Source organism: Myotis brandtii, unplaced genomic scaffold (assembly GCF_000412655.1).
Source record: "Myotis brandtii unplaced genomic scaffold, ASM41265v1 scaffold266, whole genome shotgun sequence".
Classification (NCBI taxonomy): domain Eukaryota; kingdom Metazoa; phylum Chordata; class Mammalia; order Chiroptera; family Vespertilionidae; genus Myotis; species Myotis brandtii.
In genome coordinates, this window is record NW_005360124.1 from 12,602,022 (window position 1) to 12,628,428 (window position 26,407).

Consider the following 26,407-nt stretch of genomic DNA (forward strand, 5'->3'; position numbering starts at 1 on the left):
AGCGGGTGGCGGGCACCGTGGTGGGCGAAGCGGTGCAGCGGTATAGCAAGGAGAAGAGGGATGCCATCTCGCTGGCCATCAAGGATATTAAGGAGGCCATCGAGGAGGTGAAAACCAGGACCATCCGTTCGCCTTACACCCCCGACGAGCCCAAAGAGCCCATCTGGGTCATGCGCCAGGACATCAGCCCCACCAGAGATTGCGATGACCAGAGGCCTGGGGATGGAGACGTAAGTACGCGCGGCCAGGAGAGGAGACGAGTGCAGTGTGGCCTTGCTTGTCATTGGGAAGTGACCAGGAGATAGATGGTCTGTGGGAATGCTAAACATGTGTCCACCGTCAGCCTCAAAAATAGCTTGCACGTAAGCGCGAGTGAAACACAGGTGGTTGGGAGTTAAAGTGTTAAGTGAGCTTATAAGACCATAGAGCAGGGGTTCTCAACCTTGGCTGCACATTAGAATCACCTGGGAATCTTTTTAAAATCCTGATTTCTGGGCCTCATCCTCCGAGGCCCAGCTACCCTCATCCGAGGATGAGGCCCAGAAATCAGGATTTTAAAAAGATTCCCAGGTGATTCTAATGTGCAGCCAAGGTTGAGAACCGCTGCCATAGAGGGATTGCTGTGAATCAGTGGTTCTCGGGCTGCTCCTAAAACACTTGTTCAGAAATGGATTTCCAGGCGCACCCCGCCCCCACCCATGCCCTCCCGCCACCCTTTCTCATTTAGAAGGTTTGGGGTGGGGCCTGAGAATTTGTAGTCCTGCTTGAATGAGGAAAGCCTTTATTGGAAAGGAGTATTGCAAAGGGGAGAAAGGTACTATTGTAATCGGGGACATGGAGGGTGGACTAGCAATAGGGTAATCTCTGACTCTGAGATCTGCAGGAGTCCCTAGCGTTTGGCAGAAAGGGGTTTCTTTTATAGGGAAGAGTAAACAAGGCGGGAAAGGATGGGTATGAGGAAGTGGGCAGAAAGCATGGCAGATGAGAAAATGTTTTAACCTGAGACCAGCCTATTGTCCTGAGAGGTTGTTGAGGAGGGATTGTTGACTAGCCAGCGTTCAAGGACCTGGAGAAAGGAGAGGAGCTTAACCAAATATTGGTTTACAAGCATTTTGTTCTGATTAATCCAAAGTTCAGCTGATCATTTGTCAGATAAAGAATGAGAACTTGGAAGTCTGTGTCTGGCTTTGTCATAGGTACCAGTAAGCAGGGAGTCTTATCTAAGTCATATGGGGGGTTCTTTGTAGTAAGCCGTTTTGGAAACACTTTGGTGGGGGACTCTTAACTTTTGCCGTTCACGGGGCTCAGGTGAAGTTCGACAATGTCACTAACAAGTTCCCAGGTGATGCTGATCTGCTGGTCCCAGAACCACAATTTGGGAACCACTGATGTAAAGCAACCTCTGACAGGTTGGGGACAGTTAGTGTGGCCTCCTCTGAGGAAAGATTGTGGAGCCCTTTCCTGCCAGAGTTTTTGCCGTTTTTCGCCCACCTGTTCCTCACTGTGGCTTTCAGCAAGTGCTTAATTTAAGGTACCAGGGCGTCCTTCTCACGTCACAAAAGACATGTTTTTGGTTTTAAACTGAATTGTGCTTCTTTGTGAAGAGCTACCAAAAGCTATTGCTGTCCATGTTGACATTTTACTTTTCATTTTTAAAAAACCTATGAAATTTGATAACATGGCAAGCTTGGGTGTCACAATCTATTCAAAATACACCAAGAAGACTAACCTTTGCCCCACTACCTAGCTATAAAGATCCTCTTTCTGCTCTGGCTCTCACTTTCTATTCTCCTGAAAATGTTTTAAGCAATTTCATTTAAAATGGGAGCTTGGAGTAAAAGAAGGGTCAGGAGGTTAAATTCAATTTCATTTAATTCTTCATTTTATGAGTGCACTAGGCTATTTCTCAGTATACCTTTTGGAGGGAGAAACCATTATTGGAAGCTGTTCATTTTACTTATACGGAAAGGGCTGTGCAGGTCAGAGGTATGGCTCGCTACCTCTTTTAGTAACAGTCAACATTTGCTGTTGGCTGATTAAATCTCCTGCACTTTTAAGGGAAGGCTGGAAACCTGTAGGAAAAGATCTTCGTGCTCCCCCACAGCAAGGGGGCAGCATTGGGTCAGTTAGTTCCACGATGTCCTGTATCTCTCTCTCCTGTTTTCCAGACTTCACATCCAAAAGGTTTAAAACAGGTGTGCTCACCTGTAGACTTCCCCTTGACCTCCAGCATTTCCAGGTTCCTCTTGGCTAGGAGGGAGGGACTGCAGCAAGCATTTTGCAAATGAAGTGGAAACGGAGCCGGTTTTCAAAAGCGGGGAGCTGGCAAGAAGCTGGGTTCTACATTCTTTTAGAAACTTGGGAAGAACTGCAGGAGTGTTAAGTCCAGATGCTGGCCTCCTCCTTCAGCTTTCCCACATGTACCAGCTCCTGAAAATGACCAGCAAAACCATGTTGTCCCTGCAGCCTCATGATGAACCCCTAGCACAGCCTGCAAAGGGCAGGGTTGGGACAGGGGGCGTCTTCCTTCTGTTCATTTATACTAAGACTAGAGGCACGATGCACGAAAATCATGCAAGGGGTAGGCCCCTGCCCACCACTGTGACTGCTTCTGCCTCGGCCCCCAACATAGTGGCTTCGTCCAGAAGGTCAACTGGAAGGTCGTCCTTCATCTGGTATAATTAGCATATCATACTTTTATTATTATAGATAACCACTTAATCCTCTCCTTCATTTCTATGGTAGAATTAATTATAGAATATCAGGTGATGCTTTAGAAACCCACACTGTCAGAAATTAGGTTTGATGCTAAGAAATAGGTAAGTAAGGCTTATGAATAGTTAATACCAAGCAAACCCCAAAACCTGTGCCTTAAAATATCCCACCAGTCAGTTGTAAGCCATTTAAATTTGTGTATTTTGCTTCATCTGTCATGTGTTTTTATGGGAAAGACCTTTATTTGCTACTTCTTTGATGGTGTTATTGGGGGGTGGGATTGGGGGGGAAGTATATAAATATACACATTCTGTTGATTTACACCTCAGCATCAAAAAATATTTACTGCATACTCATTCCAGGTAGAAAATGGGAAGCACTATTAAAAGCAGTGTGGTCTGAAGTCTGTCCAGGAGGTACTTGTTAAAAATACAGATTACTGCCTTTCCCTTCCAAACCAGTCCTAAGTGGAGCCCAGTGAGCTGGGATTTGGGGGGTTTTTTTGTTTGTTTGTTTGTTTTCTGACTTTGTGTTATATTGTTTTGTAAATTCTCCCTGCGATTCTTAAGCATATAAACGATTAAGAATCATTTATTTAAATTTAAAGAAAAGTATTCTCTGGACGCTTTCCCCATATAATAGCGGCGGGTTTGAGACTTAACTAGTAACTTTTATTAGCACAGGTATGGTTTAAAAAAAAAAAAAAAGGGCTGCCCTGCTGTGGTTATGGTCAGCAGACCTGGGGAAGTGGCCCCGCAATTCTTATTCCAAAAGCAGTGCGTTCTCAAATTGGCATGACCAGAAGCTATAGTGAAGCACACGAAAAACGCCTGTGTTACCACTTGCCAGAGATAACTGCTGATAGCTCCGTCTGCTTCTAACACGACTTTTAATTCCCTCGGAACTTGAGCATTTTCCTCTTCACTTGGCGCAAGCTGGCATTTGCTTGCTGATGACCTGTACAGATGCAAAGATAGGGTTGCTCATTAGCGAGAACTTATTGAACACAAAGGAGATGCTCAGCATGGAGGGAAAATAATTGTTTTCTGAAAATTTAAAAAATACTTATTAATTCTTTGCTTCTAGTAAAGACTTTCTCTTTTCCAGATATGTGTTTGAAAACTGCCTCCCAGCCCCCTTCTTGAAAAATACCGCTAATGAATGCCCAGTTCTGAAAAGTTCCACCGCCTAGCAACCTCTTTTTAGGCAACAAAGTGGAGAACAGAGTCCTGGTGGGATCAGAGAGATGGAGGGTAGCAGCACACAGTATTAATTGGATGGTGTTGGCTACTTTGGTGTGTTCTGCAGCTTGAAATGGTGTTCAACTCCGCTCCCTCTTAAAGCTACACTAAAATGATAGTAAAATAATAAAAACATGTAAAACCACAAGCGCCACGAAACAGAGGAAACAGCAGCAGCTGAGAACAACAAAATTTGGGGACATTAGTGCTCCCCAATATTTCCAGTTGTCCTCTTCTGCTGAGCACAGGGAGGACTGTACCATCCTTTCTCAATCCCTAGACGTTAGGCCTGGCCCATGAAATAGGAGCAGTGAGCAGAGTTCTCCCCCTGAAGCCTCAGGTCACAAGACTCAGAGCCTCCATCAGCCTGGGTTCCGAGTGACCCTGATGAGCCGGGCTCCCTGCTGACCCTGTGGACGTGCAGTGTGAGAGAGGAATCAACGTGGGGGGTTTGGTGGCTTGTTACCATAGCAGAGCCTGATCCATCCTGACAAATAACTGATAGGTGTCTGTTTCCTCTGCTGAGTGGCCGTAAGGATTTGTGCTATGGACCCTAAGAAAGGCTTGGGAATTCGAGAGACCAGACACCTCAGATGACAGGAGTATGGCTGGGAAAACAGCAGTGTTTGAAAGTCTGTCATTAGGAGAGGTTAGATCCATTGTCCAGCTCGTGTGGGCAGGTTACCTCTTCTCCCCCCGCCCACAGAAGACGGGAGGTACTCTGAGGAGAGGGTGAGTCAGAGGAGCACTGGAGGTGGGGGCACTAGTCGAAGCTGAAAATGGCATGAAGAGCCTGACAGAACACAGGGCTGCTGAGCTGCGAGACTCAGAGTTCTTAGCTGTCAAGCTTAGAACCCACCCGGCCCCACACCCCAGCAGGAGACTAGAATATTCCTCTCTGAGGAAACAGACCCAGGAGAAGATACCTACAGACACTCATGTTTGGGGGTTCCCAAACATAGCACCTGGGTCCCCACCAGATCACCCCACAGTAAAGGTTTCTGCCATGCATGAGCTTTTTTTTGACACACAGTGAAATAGACAGACATCCAAGGATCACTAGACATTCAAAGAACATCTCTAACATGAAAGACAAAGATACAGAAAAGCAAATGAAGAAAGGAACTTGGAGAAATAAAGGCAGTGCTCAGAGCAGAAGAAAACTATAAAACACTTATCAATATCCTCCGAAAGGAAAGAGAAGATAAGGGAGCCACTAAATTAGAATGCCTTTTTTTAAAATAAAAAAAATTTTTTAATTAAAATACATGACAGCAGAAATTTAAAATTAACATTTAAGAAATCCTTCAGTAGGAAGGTTAGAAGACAAAATAGAGGAAATCTTCAAGAAAGTAGAACAATTAGGGCAAAAGGAATGAAAGTAGTAGGAACATCTATCTATCTATCTATCTGTCACTCTGATGCACACTGACCACCAGGGAGCAGACGCTCAATGCAGGAGCTGCCCCCTGGTGGTCAGTGTGCTCCCACAGGGGGAGCGCAGTTCAGCCAGGAGCTGGGCTCACGGCTGGCGAGTGCAGCTACCACAGCAGGAGCCTCTCCTGACTCTGTGGCTGCTTGGGCAGCGCTACCAAGCAGCGGCAACAGGCTGAGTACAAGCAGTACAGTGCCCAGCCCCAATTCTGGCTCCTCCCTGGGGATTGGGCCTAAACCGGCAGTCTGACATCCCCTGAGGGGTCCCGAATTGAGAGAGGGCACAGGCTGAGCTAAGAGACACCCCACCCTCCCCCAGTGCATGATTTTCGTGCACCAAGCCTCTAGTACAGGGGTTCTTAACCTGTGGGTCGCAACCCCTTTGGGGGTCGAACGACCCTTTCACAAGGGTCACCTAAGACCATCGGAAAACACATATATAATTACATATTGTTTTTGTGATTAATCACTATGCTTTAATTATGTTCAATTTGTAACAATGAAATTGGGGGTCACCACAACATGAACTGTATTAAATGGTCATTAGGAAGGTTGAGAACCACTGCAGTAGATAAATAAAATGAAAGATTATTTCCTAGAACCAAATGACATGATATTTCCCCGATTAAAAGGTTCCACTGGGTACCTAGAACAATGAAATAAAAAGACCCACAGACCTTTCAGAAAACTGTGGGAAAAGAAGATCCTGCAGGTTTTCAGAAAAGTAAAAGCAGGTTTACAAATGATCAAGAATCACAATGGTGTTGGACTTCTCAAAAAACTGGAGACCTACACACAGTAATTTCCAGTTCAGTGTGAAGGTAGAATACAGATGTTTTTAGGTATTCAGGGTCCCAGAAAATATCCCTCCCCTACACCCTTTCTCAGGAAGCTACTAGGCAATTGCTCCCTCCAAATGGGAGCATAAATCAAGGCAGAAGATGCAAGATCTGAGAAATGGGATCCAACATGGGAAAGAGACAAAGGGACTCCCTGGGGTGATGAGGCCAGAGATCCCACATGACAGCTGAAAGGCAGGCCAAGGCAGCAGCCAATCCAGTGTGGCCCAGAGCTCGGAGGGCTCCACATAGGAGGTTTCCAGAAAGAATGGAAATGAAAGATTTCCTAATATGATTATACTGAGGGGAACCTTAGATTGTTTTAGGAGAGTTTGGCATGAATTATTGATTAATAAACAGAAAACTAAATGAATGGAAAAACAATTCAGTTCGTTTTCTCACTGAAAACAATTGTTATACAGGCAAGAAATGCAATAAAAGAATGCATGTGTCTCTGCAGGGAAGAGCATATGCATAGTCTTCAGAGTACAAACACTGAATATTGACTAACCAAAAATTGTAATATTGAGAGGGTAAGGAAAGATGCATTAGAAAAGCGGTAAATCCTAGTCTTTTATAGTAGAAGGCAAGTCTAAAATGGAAAAATCGAGGTGAGTCAGTGTAAGCACAATGTTTATGAGTATCATACATAGTAAATACTGGAAGAAATGCTAAAAGACTAAGGGTGGAAAGATATAGGGAAAAGGACCTCCATGTTTGCCATAAACTAGACAGTATTGTTTGACTTTTAAAACTATATTCATGTACTAGAGGCCTGGTGCACTGATTCGTGCACCAGTGGGGTCCCTCGGCCTGGCCTGCAGGATCGGGGCCAAACCAGCTCTCTGACGTCCCCTGAGGGTTCCCAGATTGTGAGAGGGTGCAGGCCAGCCCGAGGGACCCACCGGTGCATGATGGGGGCCAGGGAGGGCTCCAGGGTGTGTCCCGCCCATCTCACTCAGTCCCGATCGGCTGGACCCCAGCAGCAAGCTAACTTACTGGTGGGATCATCTGCCCCCTGATGGTCAGTGCACGTCATAGCGAGCGGTTGTGCGACCTTAGCATATCATTAGCATATTACGCTTTGATTGGTTGAATGGCTGACCTGTCCACCAGACACTTGGCGTATTTGGCTTTTATTATATAGGATTTCTTTGCCTTAAATTAAAAATATCAAAGAGTTGGGATCATTATTCAGAGATCACTCACTCAGCAGAGGGATCCTTTCATTGTTACTGTCTGTTTTCTTGAAAAAATAGAAAAAGGCAAACACTTCTGTATATTATATGTGCCCTTTTTAGAAAATGACTGTTTTAGTAACTGTTATATGGTAAGGTAAACGTTCTGAGTTTTCCATTTTAATTCCATGGCTTACATTACACACATCAGAGTAAAGAAGTAAAAAGTAGGTCGAGGGCTGTGGCTGTTCTACTTAAGGTGAAGAACCCTAATTGGAAAGTGGGTTTGCACTTTGACAATGCACAGCCTCATGCATTCGAGAGCTGTGGGCTTGAAAATGGGCTGGAATTTGGAAACCACTGAACACAGGTGGGAAGGGAGCAGGAAGAATACTGACAACTGCCGAGGTCACATGTGGGTGCATTCACCGCTCCTCAAGTTTGTTCACTGCTCCTCAAGTTTGTATGCGTATCTAGGTTCAGGGTTTTCGCTTTTAAAATGAAATGTTTCGAGATGCTTCCTTTACCGGGGTACATTTAATGGCGCATCCTACAATTTAGGATCAGCAGTGAATTGCCGTATCTCTGCCAATGGAAAGGAATGCTCGGCGGAAGAGAATTTAGTTGTAACAAAAACAAAATGAGCCGTTTTTCTATGACCTGTGAGGACCTGATGTGACCAGGGGAGGTAACTTCTTAAGGTTGTAATGATCTTCCTGTTACAACTTCAAAAGGAGAAAGCTTGACCTTGAAATCTCTCTTGGAGAGCAAATAATTCATTTCAATCATGAGAAAACAAGAGGAAGTTGGAGGATGTGTGCTTCTGCTCTCTCCTCCTGGATATGAAGTATTGGCTCTGATTCCTTTAACTCACCTTTAAAATTTCACCTGTGAGTTCAGCTCCAGGCAGGCCCTGTTTCCAGGGCTGGGCAGGAGCCTCCCCACTGACATCCGGCCATGTTGGAATCAGCAGAGCAAGCCTGTCCAATGATCTGCACAGCACAAGGCCAGGGCGCAAATTACTCTGTGCTCCGTGGCATGAAAGTACGTGATGGGAAAGATTGGTTTTGTTAAACCCCCAGGCTCCAATCTTTTTCGCTTCACCTGACTCCACTCCCAAGAGGAATCTTTCTCAACTTCGTAATGGATTGTCTCACTAGTCAGTGTCTATGTGAAACTGTGCCAAGAAGTGACAGGGCAAGCAGCAGGGAAGAGAATGGACGATTTCGCCGGAGAGAATTTTGCTATCACTTCCCAGATAGAAATGCAGCCCACGGGGCCGCAGTTCAGGTGTCTGACATGCTCTCTTAATAAGTTGGGGCTCAAGAAACTTCCCAGGAGTTTTTAGAAGAATTATGTCAGCTCCCCCAACTGTGCACTCAGGACATTTCCTCTGCTAAGTGCACTGGAAGGAAGGGGAGGAAGGGAAGGGGCAGGGAGAGGAAGGGATATGTCAGAGATAATTGAATTCCATATGTAGCCCAATTAAATTCCGGGCCTGTGTAGTCCTGGGGAAATCTGAAATGTGATTTAATCCATAAACGTGATTATCTTCAAAATTAGGAGGAATGCTCCCACTGCAAGTACAGCTGGCAACATGTTCTTACTACAAAGAAATGTCATTTTTCCATCCACTTTCTCTGGAACACAGGTTTCACTGACCAGTTTTCTGAGCAGCCACAGAGAGGGTGTTGTTTTATTTCACCAAAGGCCACCTCACCCTCCTGAAGAGTCCCACTGCAGTTTCTCTCTCCTGCTTGTCCCCAGTGGAGAAGCAGGCTCTTACTGCCTGCTGGGCCTGCCTGGTAGGCCTCTTGAGTTGGCCAGTCCCTGCCAGCGGGACACCAGAAACGGATTGAATCAGGCTCAGAATGCATCAACGCAGGTTTGGGGCCCACCTGGAATGGCTGAAAATAGCTGGGTCCTGTGACCTAGTCGCCTTGGACGGCCAGTCACTGTCTTTGACACATTTCACCGAGCTCTAGAGGGCAAATCATCCTGTATGTCTAATGCCCTTTGTCTTAGGCAAAGTTAAGGAGATCCCCCGCAGGAAGTAATTTCCTGGTGTAAATTCCCAGTATGACTAGGCAGATCCCACTGGACTGAGACCATATGGCTCCTTTGGCATGTAAGGATCACACCCCCATAGCTTACTCACTAACCTTGTACTTACAGACTCAAAATCTACTTCTGCTTATCCACACTTGCCTCCATACCACACTTCTTGCCACACTGGCTCTCACCTCCATCCAGATCACATTTCCCCATTCAACACAGCATTTTTGGAGGTTGGGTCTTGGCCTCAGTGTTTCTGAGGCCCAGTCAGAATTGGTAACCACCAACTTAAACTCTGGACTACAGTTGGACACTTGATTCTTTACTATATTATCTACTTGTCTTACATGCATTAGCCTGTTGTCTCTGGAATTCACTGTCAGGCTTTGGAGGATAGTGTCTTATCCTCCTCTGTATTCGAGTAAGTCACACAGAGTTGATTATATGCTATTATTCGTTAAGATTTGCCCTACAGTTGACCTGCTGCAGTTACCTTGAGTTGATCACCTGCTTTCTTCCTTGGTTTCAGTTTCCTCATCAGTAAAATGAGTTATTCGATTTATCTTCCAGGATGAAGGGTTTTGCAGATACTGAGTTCTCTATGGAAATGTGAAATAAGAACCACACGTTTGGTGCATTAGTTGCCTCAGTAAGTCAGAGCTCACGTAACATTTAGGGTTGGTCAGTGGCAAGCTGAGTTAGGAGGAATTGGGTGTTAGCACCCCTTCCTCACCCTCTCCAGGCTGGTGTTTGCTTTCTGCTTTCCCCAGAGCTCAGATCTCTCCCGGGCCTTTACTGTCCTGCCAGTCCCGGTCATGTACTCCGCGAATGACCTGAGTTTGCCGCTTCCCCCTTAAGCAGTAATATATCGTCAGCCTTCTTCTTCCAGAGCTGGTCTCATTAAGTAAAACGAAACTGCTAATTAGTGGTAATGGCAACATGCATGACCCCCTTCAGATAACATTTACCTTTTATTGGCATCTTCAATTCCAAAGGCCAATTGGAGAAAGTATTTTGAGGCAGGAAACCAGTACAGCACTAACACTTCTTACTCAGAAACCAGCCACTCTCTTGCTGAGAAGGAGATGTTGTCAAAACCCTGAGAAGTGAGGGCTGATGTTAACACCTGCCTCACTGATCATGTGCACTTTTGTGTCCACCTTTTTTTTTCTTTTTTAATTTTGAGAAAGGTGACGTAAAGAGGGTGGAGGAGCATCCTGGCTTCTTCTGGGCCTTGATTTCCTTGACATCACTCCTCCCTGTCCTCTCTCCCTTTCCCTCTGCCCTGAAGTCAGCATCAGCCTTCGTGGATTTTTTTCTTCTTACTGTTGCTAAGAAACTATTGACCAAGGTCAAGTGCACATGCTAATTCATTAAGGCTTGTTAACAACGTATTATCCTGTTGACCTTGCGGTTGTATTGTCAGGCTTACAAGGGCGAGTGAAAAGAACTGTTTTACCGCTGGAGGATTCTGTGCTCCTGAAGGATTCCTGTTCAGCTATTCTGAGTTGAGAAATTTCTTCTTGCAAATCCACACCTCTTCAGGGAGTTCCAGCCGGCCAGTTTTTCTAGGGTCTCTTGGCCTCCTATGGAAAAGTAGACATCCCAGGGTTGGTTCTAAAACCAACTTTGTTTTTTTATATGGTTCAGACTTTTTCGAAAATAGTTGGCTGCCCTAACTGGTGTGGCTTAGTAGGTTAAGCATCATCCCATGCACCAAAAGGTTGTGGGTTTAATTCCCAGTCAGGGCATATGCCCAGGTTGTGGGCTTGATCCCCAGTAGGGGGGTCAGAGGTGACACGCGAACTCATTTTTTTGGTTACATAGATGTTTCTCTCTCCCTCTCCTCCCCCCTTCTCTAAAAATCGATAAAAATATAAATTTTTTTTAAAAAGTTGGCTGGCAGACCTTCTAGGTCAGCATCCCAGAAGCATAACCTTAGAACCAAAGGATCTGCTCTCAGGACAGCAGCAAGGGGCCCCAGTGTGTTTTACCAAGTAGACCTCAGAAACCGATAGGACACCTCTCCTTAGACAAGTGAGTGGTATCAAAGGAATAACATGCTGTTCTCAATCACCCACCATGCAAAGTGCCATAAAGTCATTGAGTTGAGTTATTATAATTGTTATAGATGCTCCCTGCCAACACGTTTGGGATTAATCAAGCACTGTTTACATGTAGGACATTGTCTGTGACTAAGAAATAGGGTGTGGCCACAAAGCTCTGCTGTTTGCCATTTGTCAGTGAGCCAGAGGGAATTGTGACTACAGTCCCTAGTCACAAACTGAGAGTCTGTCTCACAATTTGTCATCCACTCATTCAACAAATATTTTCAAGTTCACTCTATAAATCAGGCACTGTGCAGGACATCAGGATACAGCAGCAACTGAGATTCAGGCTCTGGCTAGCGTAGACACAAGCCCTGCCTGTGCAGAGTCTGTGATCTACTTTAGTTGAGCCCTCAGCCAGACTTCCAAGCTTCCTCTGCTCTTGAGGCTTTCATCTGAAGCCTTATTTGGTGTTTTCACTATAGCTATCTACTGCTGTGTAACACATTGCCCAGAACTTGGTGGCATACAGCAAGCCACATTGATTTTCTCACAGTTCCTGTGGTCCAGAATCTGGCATGGCCTAGCTGGCTCTCTGCTTGTGGTTCTCTCAGAGGCGGCAATCAAGGTGTCAGTGGCCTGTGGTCATCTTAAGGCTCTCCTGGGGAAAGACCTGCTCCCAAGGTCATGTGCTTGTTCAGATCCTCCTGGGCTGTTGGACTAAGGGTCTCAGTTCCCAACTGACCAATGGCCAGAGGCATCCCTGGTTCTTGGCCATGTGGGCCCTCTCCTACATGGCAGTTCACTTTAAAAAGTATGCAAGACAAGATGACCATAGCGTCTGAGAGCAAGATGGAAGTCACAGTCTTTTGCACAAGTGCCATGTGGGCCCTCTCTTACATGGCAGCTCACTTTAAAAAGTATGCAAGACAAGATACCATAGCATCTGAGAGCAAGATGGAAGTCACAGTCTTTTGCACAAGGGTGTGAATACCTGGAGGTGTGGGGATTGTTGGAGGCCATCGAGAAGCCTGCCTAACATGTTTGGTATCTGTCATTACCTTTTCCAGCAAAGAGCTGCTGGGCTTAAAACCTGAGGACACAGCAGCTGCTGTCCTTGTCCACCATTCCCAACTCAAGGGCTGTATTTATTTGTCTGGCTGAGAATAGGCAGATCTGCAGATTCTGAAATGATAGAACAAAGCTAACGTGGTGAAAAAGGGAACAGTTGTGTGAGCCAGCACAGAGTTGAGGCAGGTGGCCATGCCAGAGAAAGTTGAGGCTCAGGAGCGCCTGTGGAAATGGGAAAGAGGAGCGATTGTCCTGAAGGAATAAGCATGTCCATGTGGATTCTTCATAAGGAGATGGATTTTAACTTTATTCTCGAGGGACTGCCAGAGTCAAAAGAATTCGCTGTCGAGACTCATTTGAAAGTTAAGGCAGAGGTTTTCAACCGGCGTGCGGATGATCCCCTGAATTTTGGGGGTGGGGTGGACTGGGCCACCAGGTACGTTGCCTTCACCCCCAGCAGCTTCATCTGGGGCTCCAAGCGCTTCTCTAGTTGACATGTGTCATGATGCAAAACAAGTCGAGAGGCAGAGTTAAGGGGTCTTGATGGTGCAAAAAGAACAGAAGAGGACAGACCTTGAGGCTGGCTGTCATCTTGGTGCCTTGGTCTCTCCCTCGGGTGTGGCGTGTGGATCCTATTCTTTATGATCCCATCTCAACCACCTCCTTGTGGCGGGTGAAGTTTTCCATCCCGGGTGTGATCCATTATTGATGAGGCATGGAGAAGGCAGTGGTGAATAATTAAACAGGTTTCAGGTGCAGATTGAACATTAAAGGGAAGGAAAGAATGAAAATAAGAGAGCCAGGAAAAACATTCTGAATCCTGTCACACCAACAGGACACTATATGTAGACGCTTTCTATAACTTTCCAGAAGGCCTAGTAGGGGTTTTTGCAGTCTGTCTGGTGATTTTAATCTTGTGTGTGATGGTAGCTCTCTAGTTAATAACTGAAAAAATTGCAAGCTTTCCACAGCAGCAGTGAAGATTATAACAGCTTTAGCCTGTCTTGAGTGGTTCATGAATCCAAACCACATTTTAAGTGTTAGAGGGGGAAATGGCTTCACCTATGAGCTGGGGAGAAATAAATGATAGGGATGTTCAATCTGGGAATCAAGAAATTTTTCTATCATTTAAATAATAAATGGAAAGATGAAAGTGTTTTTGAGAGATGCCAAGTACTGTAAATTAGGAAGGAATACCTCCTGCCCTGTTCACCATTCTTGAATGGGGGCATCACACTGACCTGGATTTAGTAGGTACAGTCCAGCTGCCAGCAAGAGTAGTCAGAAACAGTAGATCAGGTCAAAAGGGAGGGTGAAGGGCCCAAGGACACCCTTCCTCCGATCTTGTTTCCCACTCTGGCCGGCAGAGTTGTCCACAGCAGAGGACCCTGTCCACCAGCACCGGTGGGTTGTCCAACTGTCAGTTGTTCAAGTCCTTTGCTTCTCTTTTTTCTACCTTATGACCTTATCACAACCCGTTAACTAAACAGCTGGACTCAGAGATACTTGTCAGCATGCTTGATTAAGAGTTTGGTGAGGGAGAAGGCAGAATCCATGGATTAGGACAAGTCTCTTGGATGCTCAGTGCCTTTCCTCTTTCATGCATCCACACACTTCCCCGTTGACATAGATCTTTTTTATGAAGTAGATTGGCTCTGGGAGATCTCTCTGTCTGCCTCCTGAACCACCCTGCCCACCTCTGTTGCCATGAGGTCCCCCCAGCCCAGCTTCACCCTTATTTCTTGACCTTCCTCTAGTCGGCTGAGGAACAGCAGATATGGTCCAGCTCTAGAACCCAACTTGGGCTTACTCATTGGTTTGGGTCACACCATGCTTGCCCTAGGGCCAGTGATGGCGAACCTATGACACGCGTGTCAGAGGTGACACGCGAACTCATTTTTTTGGTTGATTTTTCTTTGCTAAATGGAGTTTAAATATATAAAATAAATATCAAAAATATAAGTCTTTGTTTTACTATGGTTGCAAATATCAAAAAATTTCTATATGTGACACGGAACCAGAGTTAAGTTAGGGTTTTTCAAAATGCTGACACGCCGAGCTCAAAAGGTTCGCCACCACTGCTAGGGCAGCTTTCTTTTCTGTGTTTATAAGCTGGTTTGTTACACCCCCTCATTCAGACTACAGTGCAAGGATGTTGAAGGCACACAGGAAGAGGCAGTGAGGGGCTACTCCCAGCATCCCATGTCCCCAGAAGCCCAGGCCCTGGCTGGCCACAGTGTTCTCTTAGAATTCCCAGGTGTGTTCTAACGCAGGTTCGGAGAGATCCTTTTTCTCAGCTCCCACCCCTTCCTTCCACAGGAGCGGGGTGCTTTTTTCACAAGTTTAAAGTGTGTGAAAGTTTCTGGTAGCACCTTGGAACCTAGTTTATTTCCCCCAGAAATAGTAGGTGTCACTGCCAGAAGGGGTGGGCCAGCCCCTCCAGAGAAACATCAGGTGATGATGCTCGACCAGTAATGCATGCCTGCTGCGCTGTTTGGGCGGGGAGGGGTTCGTGTGCGTGGGTCAGACTCCCTGGGAGGTGGTCACGGCTCCTGTTACAAGTTGCATTATTGACTGGGGCATCTAACACCACTGGAAACAATCCACCTGACGGGCACGGAGGTCAGGAGTCAGTCTCAGCTCCCAAGTGGATGCACCAGCGCTGGCCCTGCTGCCCAGAAAGCACCTGTGAAGATGGAGAATTTTTGGATGTACCAGTTTGAGTGTTACGAAGATGAGGTAGGTGGATCCCCAGGCTTCGGAACGATGTTTATTGCTTTGCTTTTGCTTTTCTCCTCCTAGTCCTGTCAGAGTGTAAGTTGTTCTCTGTGTTTCTCTCAATAGTAGCAGTAAATGGACAGAGCAGGAATAGATCAGGAGAGTGGGCTGTATCCAGGACCGGAGAAATGGAATCAGGTTTGCCTGTTGCCTGGAAGTCCCAGATAACCTGCAGAGAGAAAAGGCTGTTTGATCACTTAGAAAGATGCCGTGCCCTTTGCGTTCCCCATCAGCGGTGGGCGGTTCCTCTCTGTGTTCCAGTAGATGACTGATGTTGGGCACTGTAGCCTCCGGTTTCTTGCTCTGTGTTGTGTCTTTTGCTTCCATGATGCTAATGAAAATGCATGGAGATCAGTGCCTTGCACATTAGGAACTGCTTTGTTAGTAAATGAGGTATTGGGCATAATGTACCTGGTCCAGTGCCTGGCACACAGACAGCCCTCCTTAATTGTCCTTAATTAGCTGGTAATGCCTTATTACAGCAAATCGTTTGCATCTCTTAATACAAACTAAGTGACTTGGGCTTTTCCTCTGACTGGTCTCAGGTCAGGTGGCCTGGGAATGAAAGTGCAGGCAGACCATCAAGAATGGAATGGACTTAGAGGGGGAAATGAATAACAGGCTCCCTCATTTGTTCATTCTAAGTTGTAAGGCATTTCAAACAAATACTGTGAGGCTGTTTCAAAGGGGACAAGACAACCTCTGTTTATAGATCAGTTTTATCAAATGGTAAGTTACCTCACTTTACAAGGATGACTCTGGTTCATAGTTCACTGGTCGGTTGTGTTTGTTTTTGCCTTTGAGAACATGGTTTCAGAAGCCAGGAGCCCCTGTGATGGTTATAAAATGAATTATTTGTGTGGCACCCCAATGAAAGCACCCTCGATTTGAGGACATTGCTTCAGTGCAAGGCTCTCTGTGAGGTTCAAGGTGGCCCAGGTCTTCACCCGACAGCCCTCCCACGGGTTTAAGGGACATGGGCCTGGGTACAGGACCACTCTCCCTATGGGGAAAGAGAGAATGGAAATAGCTAGAATATTTTAACTGACAGTGATCTCAAAATGTTCTGTTGGTATTAATTGAATTCATTATGAATGTGTATATAAAACACTTCATTAGGCCCAGGCCATTATCATTTTAATGACATAATTATGCCCCTAGAATGCCTGTGCTCACCACATTCAGGAAATACAAATGTGCATTGATAATATAGTTTGAATTGAGGATGAAAAATTATGGATTTCTTCACCAGTTTCAATTTTTGGAAGCACAAACATATCTTGGAGCAAGGAAAAACCAATCATATATTTTTAATAATTCTAAGATGGAATAAAGTTAATTTAAAACAACTTAGATCAGTGAGGAAAGCAATGCATATTTAATTGGGAAAAGAGATAAAGCTGGATAATCCAATACTCGTAGTGGAAAAGCTATATGAAGACATGGGAACTAGAGAAGCCCCACGTGTTCCCTGAGATGGAAGTTACCAAAAGAACGAACGTGGGTGCCATGGGCTGCCCTGGCTGACTCACCTGCCATATGTAGAAGGGGATGGAGCCAGAGTGATAGGCTGGAAAGGAATTGAATGACCAGGTGTTGATTACAGTCCTTATGAAATGCCACCTTTGAGAACACCTGTTCCGGCTATGTCTGCGGTACTTACCATCATATGCGGATGCATGATTTGTAAGCAGTGTCTGCCAAAGAAGGGAGACAGACCACGGTCAGGATCCAGTGAAGAGAACCATGCTGTCGCCATGGACCGAGAGGGTATTATGCTCAGTGAAATAAGTCAATCCGAGAAAGAAAAATACCATATGACTTCACTTATACGTGGAATCTAAGGAACAACAAACAAACAAGCAGAATTCAAACAGACTCACAGATACAGAGAGAGAACTAGTGATTGCCAGAGGGGAGAGGGGTGGGGGCGCTGGGTGAAAGAGGTGAAGGGACTAAGAAGCACAAATTGGGCCCTGGCCAGTGTGGCTCAGTCGGCTGGGTGTCATCCCGTGCACTGAAAGGTTGCTGGTTCGATCCCTGGTAGGGGGTGTGCAGGAGGCAGCCGATCAATGTCCCACTCTCACATCAATGTTTCCCTCTTTCTCTCCTCTCTTCCTCTGTTTCTAAAAATCAATTCAAAAATCTTAAAAAAAAAAAAGAAGCACAAATTGACAAATTGGTAGTTACAAAATAGTCACTGGTATGTAAAGTAGAGTGTAGGGCAGGGGTGGGCAAACTTTTTGACTCGAGGGCCACAATGGGTTCTTAAACTGGACCGGAGGGCCGGAACAAAAGCATGGATGGAGTGTTTGTGTCAACTAATATAAATTCAAAGTAAACATCATTACATAAAAGGGTACGGTCTTTTTTTTTAGTTTTATTCATTTCAAACGGTAGTTTGCCCACGGCTGGTGTAGGGAGTATATAATCAATAATATTGTGATAAATTTGTAGGGTGCCAGTTGGGGTACTGAAAATATCGGGGTGGGGGCCCCTGTGTAAAGTATATGCTTGTCTAACCACTGTGCTGTACACCTGAAACCAATATAAAATAAAATTGAAATAAAAATGCATTAATACCTAAAAAATAAAATGAAATAATGCTGTTATTGAACATTCACATTAAAAATAAAAACCAGCGAAGAGAACCCTGAGTTGCGTGTGGGTATGAACATCTAGGTGAGTACGTAACGGCAACGTGCTCAGAACCTACTCTGTACAGAAGCCGATTCTGTGTTTCCTTTTCCTGTGGTGCGAAAGGATTGGTGCCAGGCATCCTCCCATATCTTCAACACATTCAATGCTGTTATTGAGCATTCACATTAAAAATAAAAACCAGCGAAGAGAACCCTGAGTTGCGTGTGGGTATGAACATCTAGGTGAGTACATAACGGCAATGTGCTCAGAACCTTCTCTGTACAGAAGCCGATTCTGTGTTTCCTTTTCCTGTGGTGCGAAAGGATTGGTGCCAGGCATCCTCCCATATCTTCAACACATTCATTGAACTCCTGTTGCATATTTTATGGGAAATCCTGTATAAAGCACTTGGAGAAGAAAGCACGTAAATTATTCATAAACGCTGCCTTTAATGGTGCTTATTAAAATATTTGTAATTAAAATATATTATAAATATTATATAGTATTATGATATTTTTATAAAATACAAAGGAAAACATGATGCATCATAAGAATGGCACAGATAAAATACAAGCAATTCTCATAGGAGATGGATTGCTTTCACTTAAGGATTGGGGAGACTTCATGAAAGAAGTAACATTTGAAATGGGCTTATGGAGGCTCATGGACCTGTGGAGTGCAAAGGAGTGTAAACAAAGGCATTGAGCGGAAACTCACAGGTGGGTGAGGGAACAGAAAGTAGTCCCATTTGGCTTGACGATAGACAGTAAGAACTAGAGGGGGGAAATGGTCAAGAAACTAAGGCCACACCCTGGAGTGCCTTTAGTGCCAAGGTAAAGAGATGATTTATTCTGCAAGCAAAAAGGAACCACTGACGTCGTTAAATGGGGGAATGACTTGCTCAGAGCTTGTTAAAACTTTGTTTAAAATGAGAGTCAATAGGTACTTAATGTGATGTCTGTGGTTGTCAGTTTGGGCTGCTGTAATAAGATACTATAGAGTGGATGACTTAAACAACAGAAGTTTCTTTCTCACAGTTCTGGTGCCTGGGAGGTCTGAGATGAGGGTCCAGCATGGTCCCTGGGAGGAGCCTCTTCCCGGTTTGCAGATGGCCATCTTCCTGCTGTGTCCTTGCGTGGCAGAGAGCAGAGAGAGGGCAAGCCAGCTCTCTCGTGTCTCTTCTTCTAAGGGCACTAATCCCATCATGAGAGCCCCACCCTCTTAACCCAGTTACCTCCCAAGGCCCCATCTCCAAACACAATCCCATTGAGGGCTAGGGGTTCAACATATTAATCTGAAGGGGACACAAGCATGCAGTTGATAACACTGAAGAAAGTTCGGAGCTCTTGGTTGCCCAGGTCTCATATAGCATGTTGAGGCAGTTTGGTGACTTAAAAACAAAAAAACAAAGCACCCTATTCAGGTTCTGAGTTCCACATAGGTGAAATTACTACAAGTAATGCAGTCCCAGATAGACTTGGTAAAATGGTGTAATTTTTAAAGAATTATTTTCTCCTAGCCTTTATTGGAGTGAAAGTGTTGATTCTCTTTTGTAAATCGATCACCATAACACCGTCACTCTCACCACCGGTTTTCCAGAATGCCGTCTTGAGTGGCAGACAGTGGCCATGCCAGCAAGTGCATAGTCATTGTCCAGTCTTAGCTAGTGATGAGCTTCTCTTCCAATATACCAGTAAGGGTCTTGGGACTTACAAATTACTTTAGAGTCTTTGTGGTCTGACTTTATAGAGCCCTTTGTGTGCTTTTTAATTTTATCCATGAATAAAATTTTAATAAGAAAGGAAACAAGAAGATGAGATAAAGAACACATCCCCATGGGTGTGAGTTTTCCTTGTAAGCATTCTCCCAAAGGGGTGAAATAATTTTTGTAACCGTGGGAACCGTAAAACACTTGTCGAATATTGGTTGAGGGCTTGGTACGTGCTCAGGCACTGAGCTGATCCCATGTGCGTGTTGTCACCAGCGAATCCTCATGTCAGCCCCAGGAGGTGGGTAATGACTGTTTTCCCCAGTTCTCAGGAACCAACGCCTCGATTATCTGTCACTGCTCTGAGCCATTCTTCAGCTTTGCCTTCTTCAGCTTATCAGGTTCTGCTTTATATTTATTTTTGCAGTATTTGCACTTCTGCAATAAGTGTGCTTGTTTGGGGAGTATTTTTGGTTTTGCCTTGTAATGCCAGATGGTCCCCACAGTCAACTGAGACCAGCTGACAAAGACATGCACCAGGTGGATGCTGGTGTTTGGGGAGGAGGACTGTGGCGATGGGCACTGACATTGTGAGCAGCTGGCTCTGTGGCAGCTGTTTTTGTGCTATTGTGACTTTTGCTTTCCTCAAGGACTCAGGCAGTGACTACTGGCTGCAGAGGACAACCTGCATGCGTTTCTAAGTCTTTCTCCTCTGCTGGACCAGGAGGTCTTGGGCACAGGCAGGGATCTGGGCTCCCTCAGACCCTGTCTGCACTTCCGTGTTAAATAAATGAATGAGTGGGCCCCGTAGAACTCATATGTTTTGTGTCTTTTGACTAGAATTCCTCCAAAAGGCTTCCAAGCTCTCCGTACACCTTTCTCAATCACAGCTTTGATCTCAGTCCTGCCTGGGTCCTTTCGTCTCCCTGACAAGAACAATGTCTGCTTGGGAGGAGCCAGGGGCCCTCTGCCTCTCTGTTTGAGACATTCCCATTCTCATCCCATCGACGTTTCCAGATTGCTCTCTTCTCTTCAGCAGATGTCCACGGGTGACAGAGGATTCAGGGAGAGGAGAGCGTGAGAGTGATCACTCAGTCCCTCAACCCTTTATCTCTTCCAGTGCAGCAGAAATAGTTGGGGTGTACCTAGATTGTGCTTCTTCAGGCCAATGACTCACAAAGAAAACACCCTCTGGGAAGAGCAGGTGCTGCTTGTCATCAGGCGGGCTCCAGTCACTGGTCCCGGCCCTCCTCTTCGCTCATTTCTCACTTCCCTGCAGAGCTGTGCTCCCTGCTCCCTATTTCTGTTTCCAGTACCTTCTCCTTCCTCCCTATCCCTTCCCACCCTAATTCTTGAAGACTGCAGGTTTCAGGATTCAGCTAAAACCATCACCTTTCCCACGAAGCACTGCCTGATACACACCTCTCCCCTCCTGCAGAATTGCTCCCTCCCAACCCCATGGACAGATTAACATCCTAGCCACCTGCCTTCCCATGTCTGACTCCTCCCATTATCTTGGAAGGAGTGAAGGACAGGACCACAACATCGCTTTCCTCTTTGTTCCTGGCCCAGTGTTAGGAACACAGATAGGATCTGAAATTCTGTGGAAGGAATAAGTGAAAAATAGTGACTCGTGTGATGCTCTTCCCCCTCTAAGTACAGCCTGAAGTTCCTTCAGCTACTGGTCCCAGGCCTGCCACCAGTAATGGAGTACTGGGCCCCAGGAGACGTTCAGTCGGAATTTAAATGAATAATCACCTCTCCCTCTGGATGCTTCCACATCCTTAGGCTTCCTCTGACCGAAGAACTATCCATCTCTCGTCCTGGTATAGACAATCCCAAGTCTTAAGGGAGGGAGCACTGCTTGGGGAGACCCCAGAGCTGCTACAGTGAACTTAGACCGTAGTTGTAGAGAATCCTCTGGAACACAATCTGCAGAAGAACAGTTGATGAGCTTCAGGAGACCCCCTGTAATGACTCAGAACAGGGAGTTGTTGAGTTGTCTTTGAACACGACCTCGTATAGCTGTCCATGTGGCACTTCCCTTTGTGAATTGCTGAGCCCGCCTTTGCTTCTCACAACTGGTTCCATTTGCCTAAAATTGAATATCGATCGAGTAACCCAGAAGGCCTGAGGCTCCAGTCAGAGCAATGTGTAGTAATAATGTTTACTTTTGTATCATATTTCAGTGTTTAAAATTTGCCTCTAATACATTCTTTGGTGGTAAAGAGCATTATCCAATTTCTGGTTTTCTCTCCACTTTTGAGAGTAGCAAGGCAGAAGTTGGAAGTAAGGGGCAAAGGGCTTTCCAAGCAGATATTTGAGCTGCGTTGATACCAGCATCTTTGTTTCGGCTCCATGGAGGCTGTGTCTGCTCCAAAGCATTTGTCCACCGTGGTTTTGTGGGCAGTGATGTGGTGAGCAGAAGGCTTCCCCTAGGTGGGGTCCTCTCTCGTGTTGGGACTGCTTTCTGCTTCAGAAGAGCTATGCTGGCACTAAGGTCAGGATCTTCTCAGGCAAAGACTGTTTCTCTAATTCAAAATGCAGATACCATTCTACACAGAACAGCGTAGGGGTGCTGTAGCAGAAAGGGCTTACCATGGACCATTTAAAAATAAGGAAAGGGTGGTGGCTGATCTGCATTCTGTACAAGTCAGAAAACATGGCAAAGCTGCAGACGACATTCAAGTCATTTATTCATTGAAGTCATAAATGTTTGCTGAGTGCCTACTGTTTATGCGACCAAGGCTAGGCACTTGAATTACAGTGATGAATAAGACAATATCCCTGTCAAAGAGCTCTTGTTACTTTGTTTCTTCTGTTTCTTTGTCACTAATGTTGTGTCCCCACCCCATAACAAAGAAACAGAATTTCCGGAGGATGAGGCCCAGAAATCAGGATTTTAAAAAGATTCCCAGGTGATTCTAATGTGCAGCCAAGGTTGAGAACCACTGCTCTAGATGGAAGTAATGAACTGCACTTGCAAATAGGAGACATGAATGAGCTCATCTGTGTGCCGAAGGCCGGAGCATTGAGTGTGTGAGGGGCTGTGGGCCCTGATGAAGGTTGGTGTGGGGGCTGTGAGAACTTCAGGGAGGGCAGTGCCCACCACGGTTGCCTTTGTGCCTCTTCACCAGGTACTGTGATGGGCGCCCAGGGTCTGACCTGCTCTCCCCCACCCCCGAGTACTGTTTGGATAAGCTGTCCACTCAAATCACCCTGAGATGATCTAGTGCCATGACGTTGCAAAGAACCCATTTTTAGAAGATTTGCAACAGAAAATAGTCAAAGAGATAGGAACTGTGAGACTCTTTGGGAGGGTTGCTGTGTTTTTAATGAAGGTGACACACTGCCTTTCAAACCAAGTAATTAAAGAAAAACCAGCTGCACTGGCTTTCCCAGGGACTACTAGACCCTTAAAATTCTTGTGACAGAGGAAAGTGCTTGGGGGGAAATAGAGACACATAAATATCTAAGGAAGCCCTTCAAATTTGAAAAATTGGGAAATTTTAAAGGCATTAAATTCTTATGAAGACTTTACTACATTAATTTCGAGTAGGCTAAACATAGAGCTAACTCAGCAAGTACCCACCACTCTCCTGGGTGCCGAGTGAAAAATGCTGTGTTCCTTTTTAAAGGCACGCAAGGCTGTTTTCTTGCACCCCGTGCCTCAGGGCCTGGCGTGCTTTATGTCTGCTGTTTCCCTTGGCTTTTCTGCACAGCAGCTGCTTTCTGCATGTGAATGTCTTAGAGACTCAGTGGTCCTCACCTCCCTGCTCAGAATCAGGAACATGGGCTCATGGGAAATAAATCCACGTCTCATAGCAATAGGCTGGGACCATACAACATCTCAGTGTGAAGAATTCTGCATTTCATCGCATCCTCTTTCAACCCATTTGGTGCCTCTGTGTTTCTTGTAATTCAGACTTTTGGGAAAAGATTTCGTATTTTTGTGATTTCCCATACTGCTTGCTCACCGAGGTCCCTCTTATTTTTTAATGTGCCCCCTTCCCTCCTCAGCACCACTGCTTTATGGGACATTCTTGCTTTTCACACAGAGGTATTTTACTGCTGTCTGTGCCTCGGCTTCCCCTAGGGAGCCAGTGCCATGATATCGGGTGAGATTCAAGCAACCATTGCTTCCTTTTCCCAGGACTTACCTCCCCTGTCCACATCCCCACAGTTCCTCAGAGGATAGATGTTGTGTGGGTTCCGTTTTATGTCCTCTATCAAACATCACCAACAAACTGTGAAGCAGAGCATTCTTGCTCTCAGAGGACCATCGCTACAGAATTCATAAGCATCTGTGGCTCACCTGGAGATTCCCTTCATCTCCCAAGGTTTCGGGAGCAGACAGAAAGGTTCAAGGATCGGCTAGGGAGGAACTTCAGAGCCTGGGTTAGTCCCGTTCCTGCTTGCTTGCTTCGGTCATTTATTCAGCACGTATGTATGGAGCACATGCTGTGTGTCAGGCGCTGGCCTGGCGCTTCAGGCTTCCAGGCGGGTCTGCCTGTGTCAGGAGGCCGAGCCCGTCACCTGAAGCCGTCACACACTGATGGGGGCCATGCTCCCCGATCCTGTTTTCAAGCCTTATTTTGTTCATTAAAGATTTTTAAAAATTTTAAATCATTGTTGACATAGAATATTATCTTAGTTTCGGTGTCTAACGTAACGGTGCAACATGTATATGCTTTCCGAAGTGATCACCACAGTAAGTCTAGTAACCATCTGTAATCGTACATAGTTCTTCCAATATTACTGATGACACTCCCTGTGCTGTACACTCTATCCCAGTGACTTATTTTATAAATGAAAGTTTGTATTTCCTAATCCCCTTTCCCTTTTCCACCCGTCACCCTACCTTCCTCCCCTCTGGCAATCATCAGTTTGTTCTCTATCTGTGAGTTTGTTTCTGTTCCATTTTGTTTGTTCATTTGTTTTGTTTTTTAGACTTCACATATAAGTGAAATCATATATATGGTATTTGTCTTTCTCTGTCTGACATTTCATTTAGCCTCATACCCTCTAGGCTCATTAATTTTGTCACAGATACCAACATTTCATCCTTTTTTATGGCTGAGTATCATATCATTGTGTGTATGTGGTATTTGTCTTTCTCTGTCTGACATTTCATTTAGCCTCATATCCTCTAGGCTCATTAATTTTGTCACAAATACATTTCATTCTTTTTTATGGCTGAGTATCATATCATTGTGTGTATGTATATGTATGTGTGTATGTATATGTATGTATATGTATGTGTATGTGTATATGTATGTGTATATGTATATGTATCACATCGTCTTGAGCTATATGTATATGTATGTGTATGTGTATATATATATGTATGTGTATGTGTGTATGTATGTGTATATGTATGTGTATATGTATGTGTATATGTATATTTATGTGTGTATGTATATGTATGTATATGTACATGTATGTGTATATGTATATGTATATGTATGTGTATATCTATACGTATGTGTATATGTATATGTATCACATCGTCTTGAGCCACTTGTCTATGGATGACACTTAGTTGCTGCCATACCTTGGCTACTATAGTCAGTGCTGCAGTGAACATGGGGGTGCAGATATCTTTTTGAATTCATGTTGTTGTTGTTTTTCCTTTGAATAAATACTAGAAGTGGAATTGCTTTAAATATATCTCTTAACAGAATGTTTGGACTTTTCTAAGGACAGCCAAGATAATGCTGTTTGGATGCTGAAATTTCTCTGAAGTTTCAGTGGTTTAAGTCACAAAAGATATTTGAAATCTGAACTGACTAGGAAAATACAGGTGGTGCAGTTTCCGGTCATCAAAGTCAATCCCAGCTGCCTCTTTAAAAATACATGCTCTAATTTTCCTTTTTTTCACTCAAATCTTCTTGAGCAGGTGATCTTATCCGACGTTTAGTACCCAAAGTCTTCGTGTCCTTCAGTAAGAAAAAATTTTGAAGCACAAACGTGTGTGTATTAGCTTTTTCATCGAGAACTTTAAGTTTGCCTTTCAAATCTTGCTGTGTTTAATTAACACTTGGCCTGAAGGGGCTGGGGGAGCTGAGCTCTAAGGGCCCCTTTGAAAACATGGCAGGAATTTAAAGGAAAGCCGGGCAAACCCAGGCCTGTTATATACATTTGGCAAGTCCTTTCCAAAGCTTTCTCCCCACCCGAATGCCGGGTGGGTTGTGCGCAGCTGTCTCCCCCGTCCCTCCCTGCAGGCCGGGCGCTCCCAGCCCCTCGGGTTCTCACTGTGTTGTTCCCTTGCCTCTTCCAGTCTCCCTCTCCAGGCAGCTCCTCGCCCCTGGGCGCAGAGTCTTCAAGCACACCCCTTCATCCCAGTGACCCCGCGGAAGGCTCCGCCAACAAAGAGGTAGGGTGCCGCTTCCTTTCCAAAGCCTCCAGCCCTTTGTCCTCCATCCTGATCCTGGCCTGTGCCTTCTCCAGCCTCCCACAGAGCTTCTGTCCCCAGGTATCCTGGGGAGAAACTCTATTTTCTCCTCTCCAGTGTGGAATGGGGCTACCAGTTGGGTAGCCAGTAGCCACAGCTGTCTGTTTTCACTGAGAAATGAAATACAGTGGGGCCTTGACTTACGAGTTTAATTCGTTCCGAGACCTCGCTCATTAAGGAGCTCGTTAACTCAAATTACTCTATCAACTCAATGCAAAAAATCGGCTGAGAGACAGCTGGTATCTC

The 26,407-nt window shown here is 45.3% G+C and overlaps 1 protein-coding gene across 1 annotated transcript in view; it reads left to right on the forward strand.

Annotated features, from left to right (window-relative positions):
- Positions 1-2: 2 nt before the first annotated feature.
- The window catches only part of APBA1 (amyloid beta (A4) precursor protein-binding, family A, member 1), a gene marked incomplete at its 5' end in the record, with an annotated part of 65,681 nt that continues 39,276 nt past the window's right edge, over positions 3-26,407 (forward strand). The window contains 2 exons of the mRNA XM_005868356.2: positions 3-230; positions 25,988-26,083. Of these exons, the coding sequence (XP_005868418.1) occupies positions 3-230; positions 25,988-26,083 (324 nt within the window). The remainder of the gene's footprint in view (positions 231-25,987; positions 26,084-26,407) is intronic.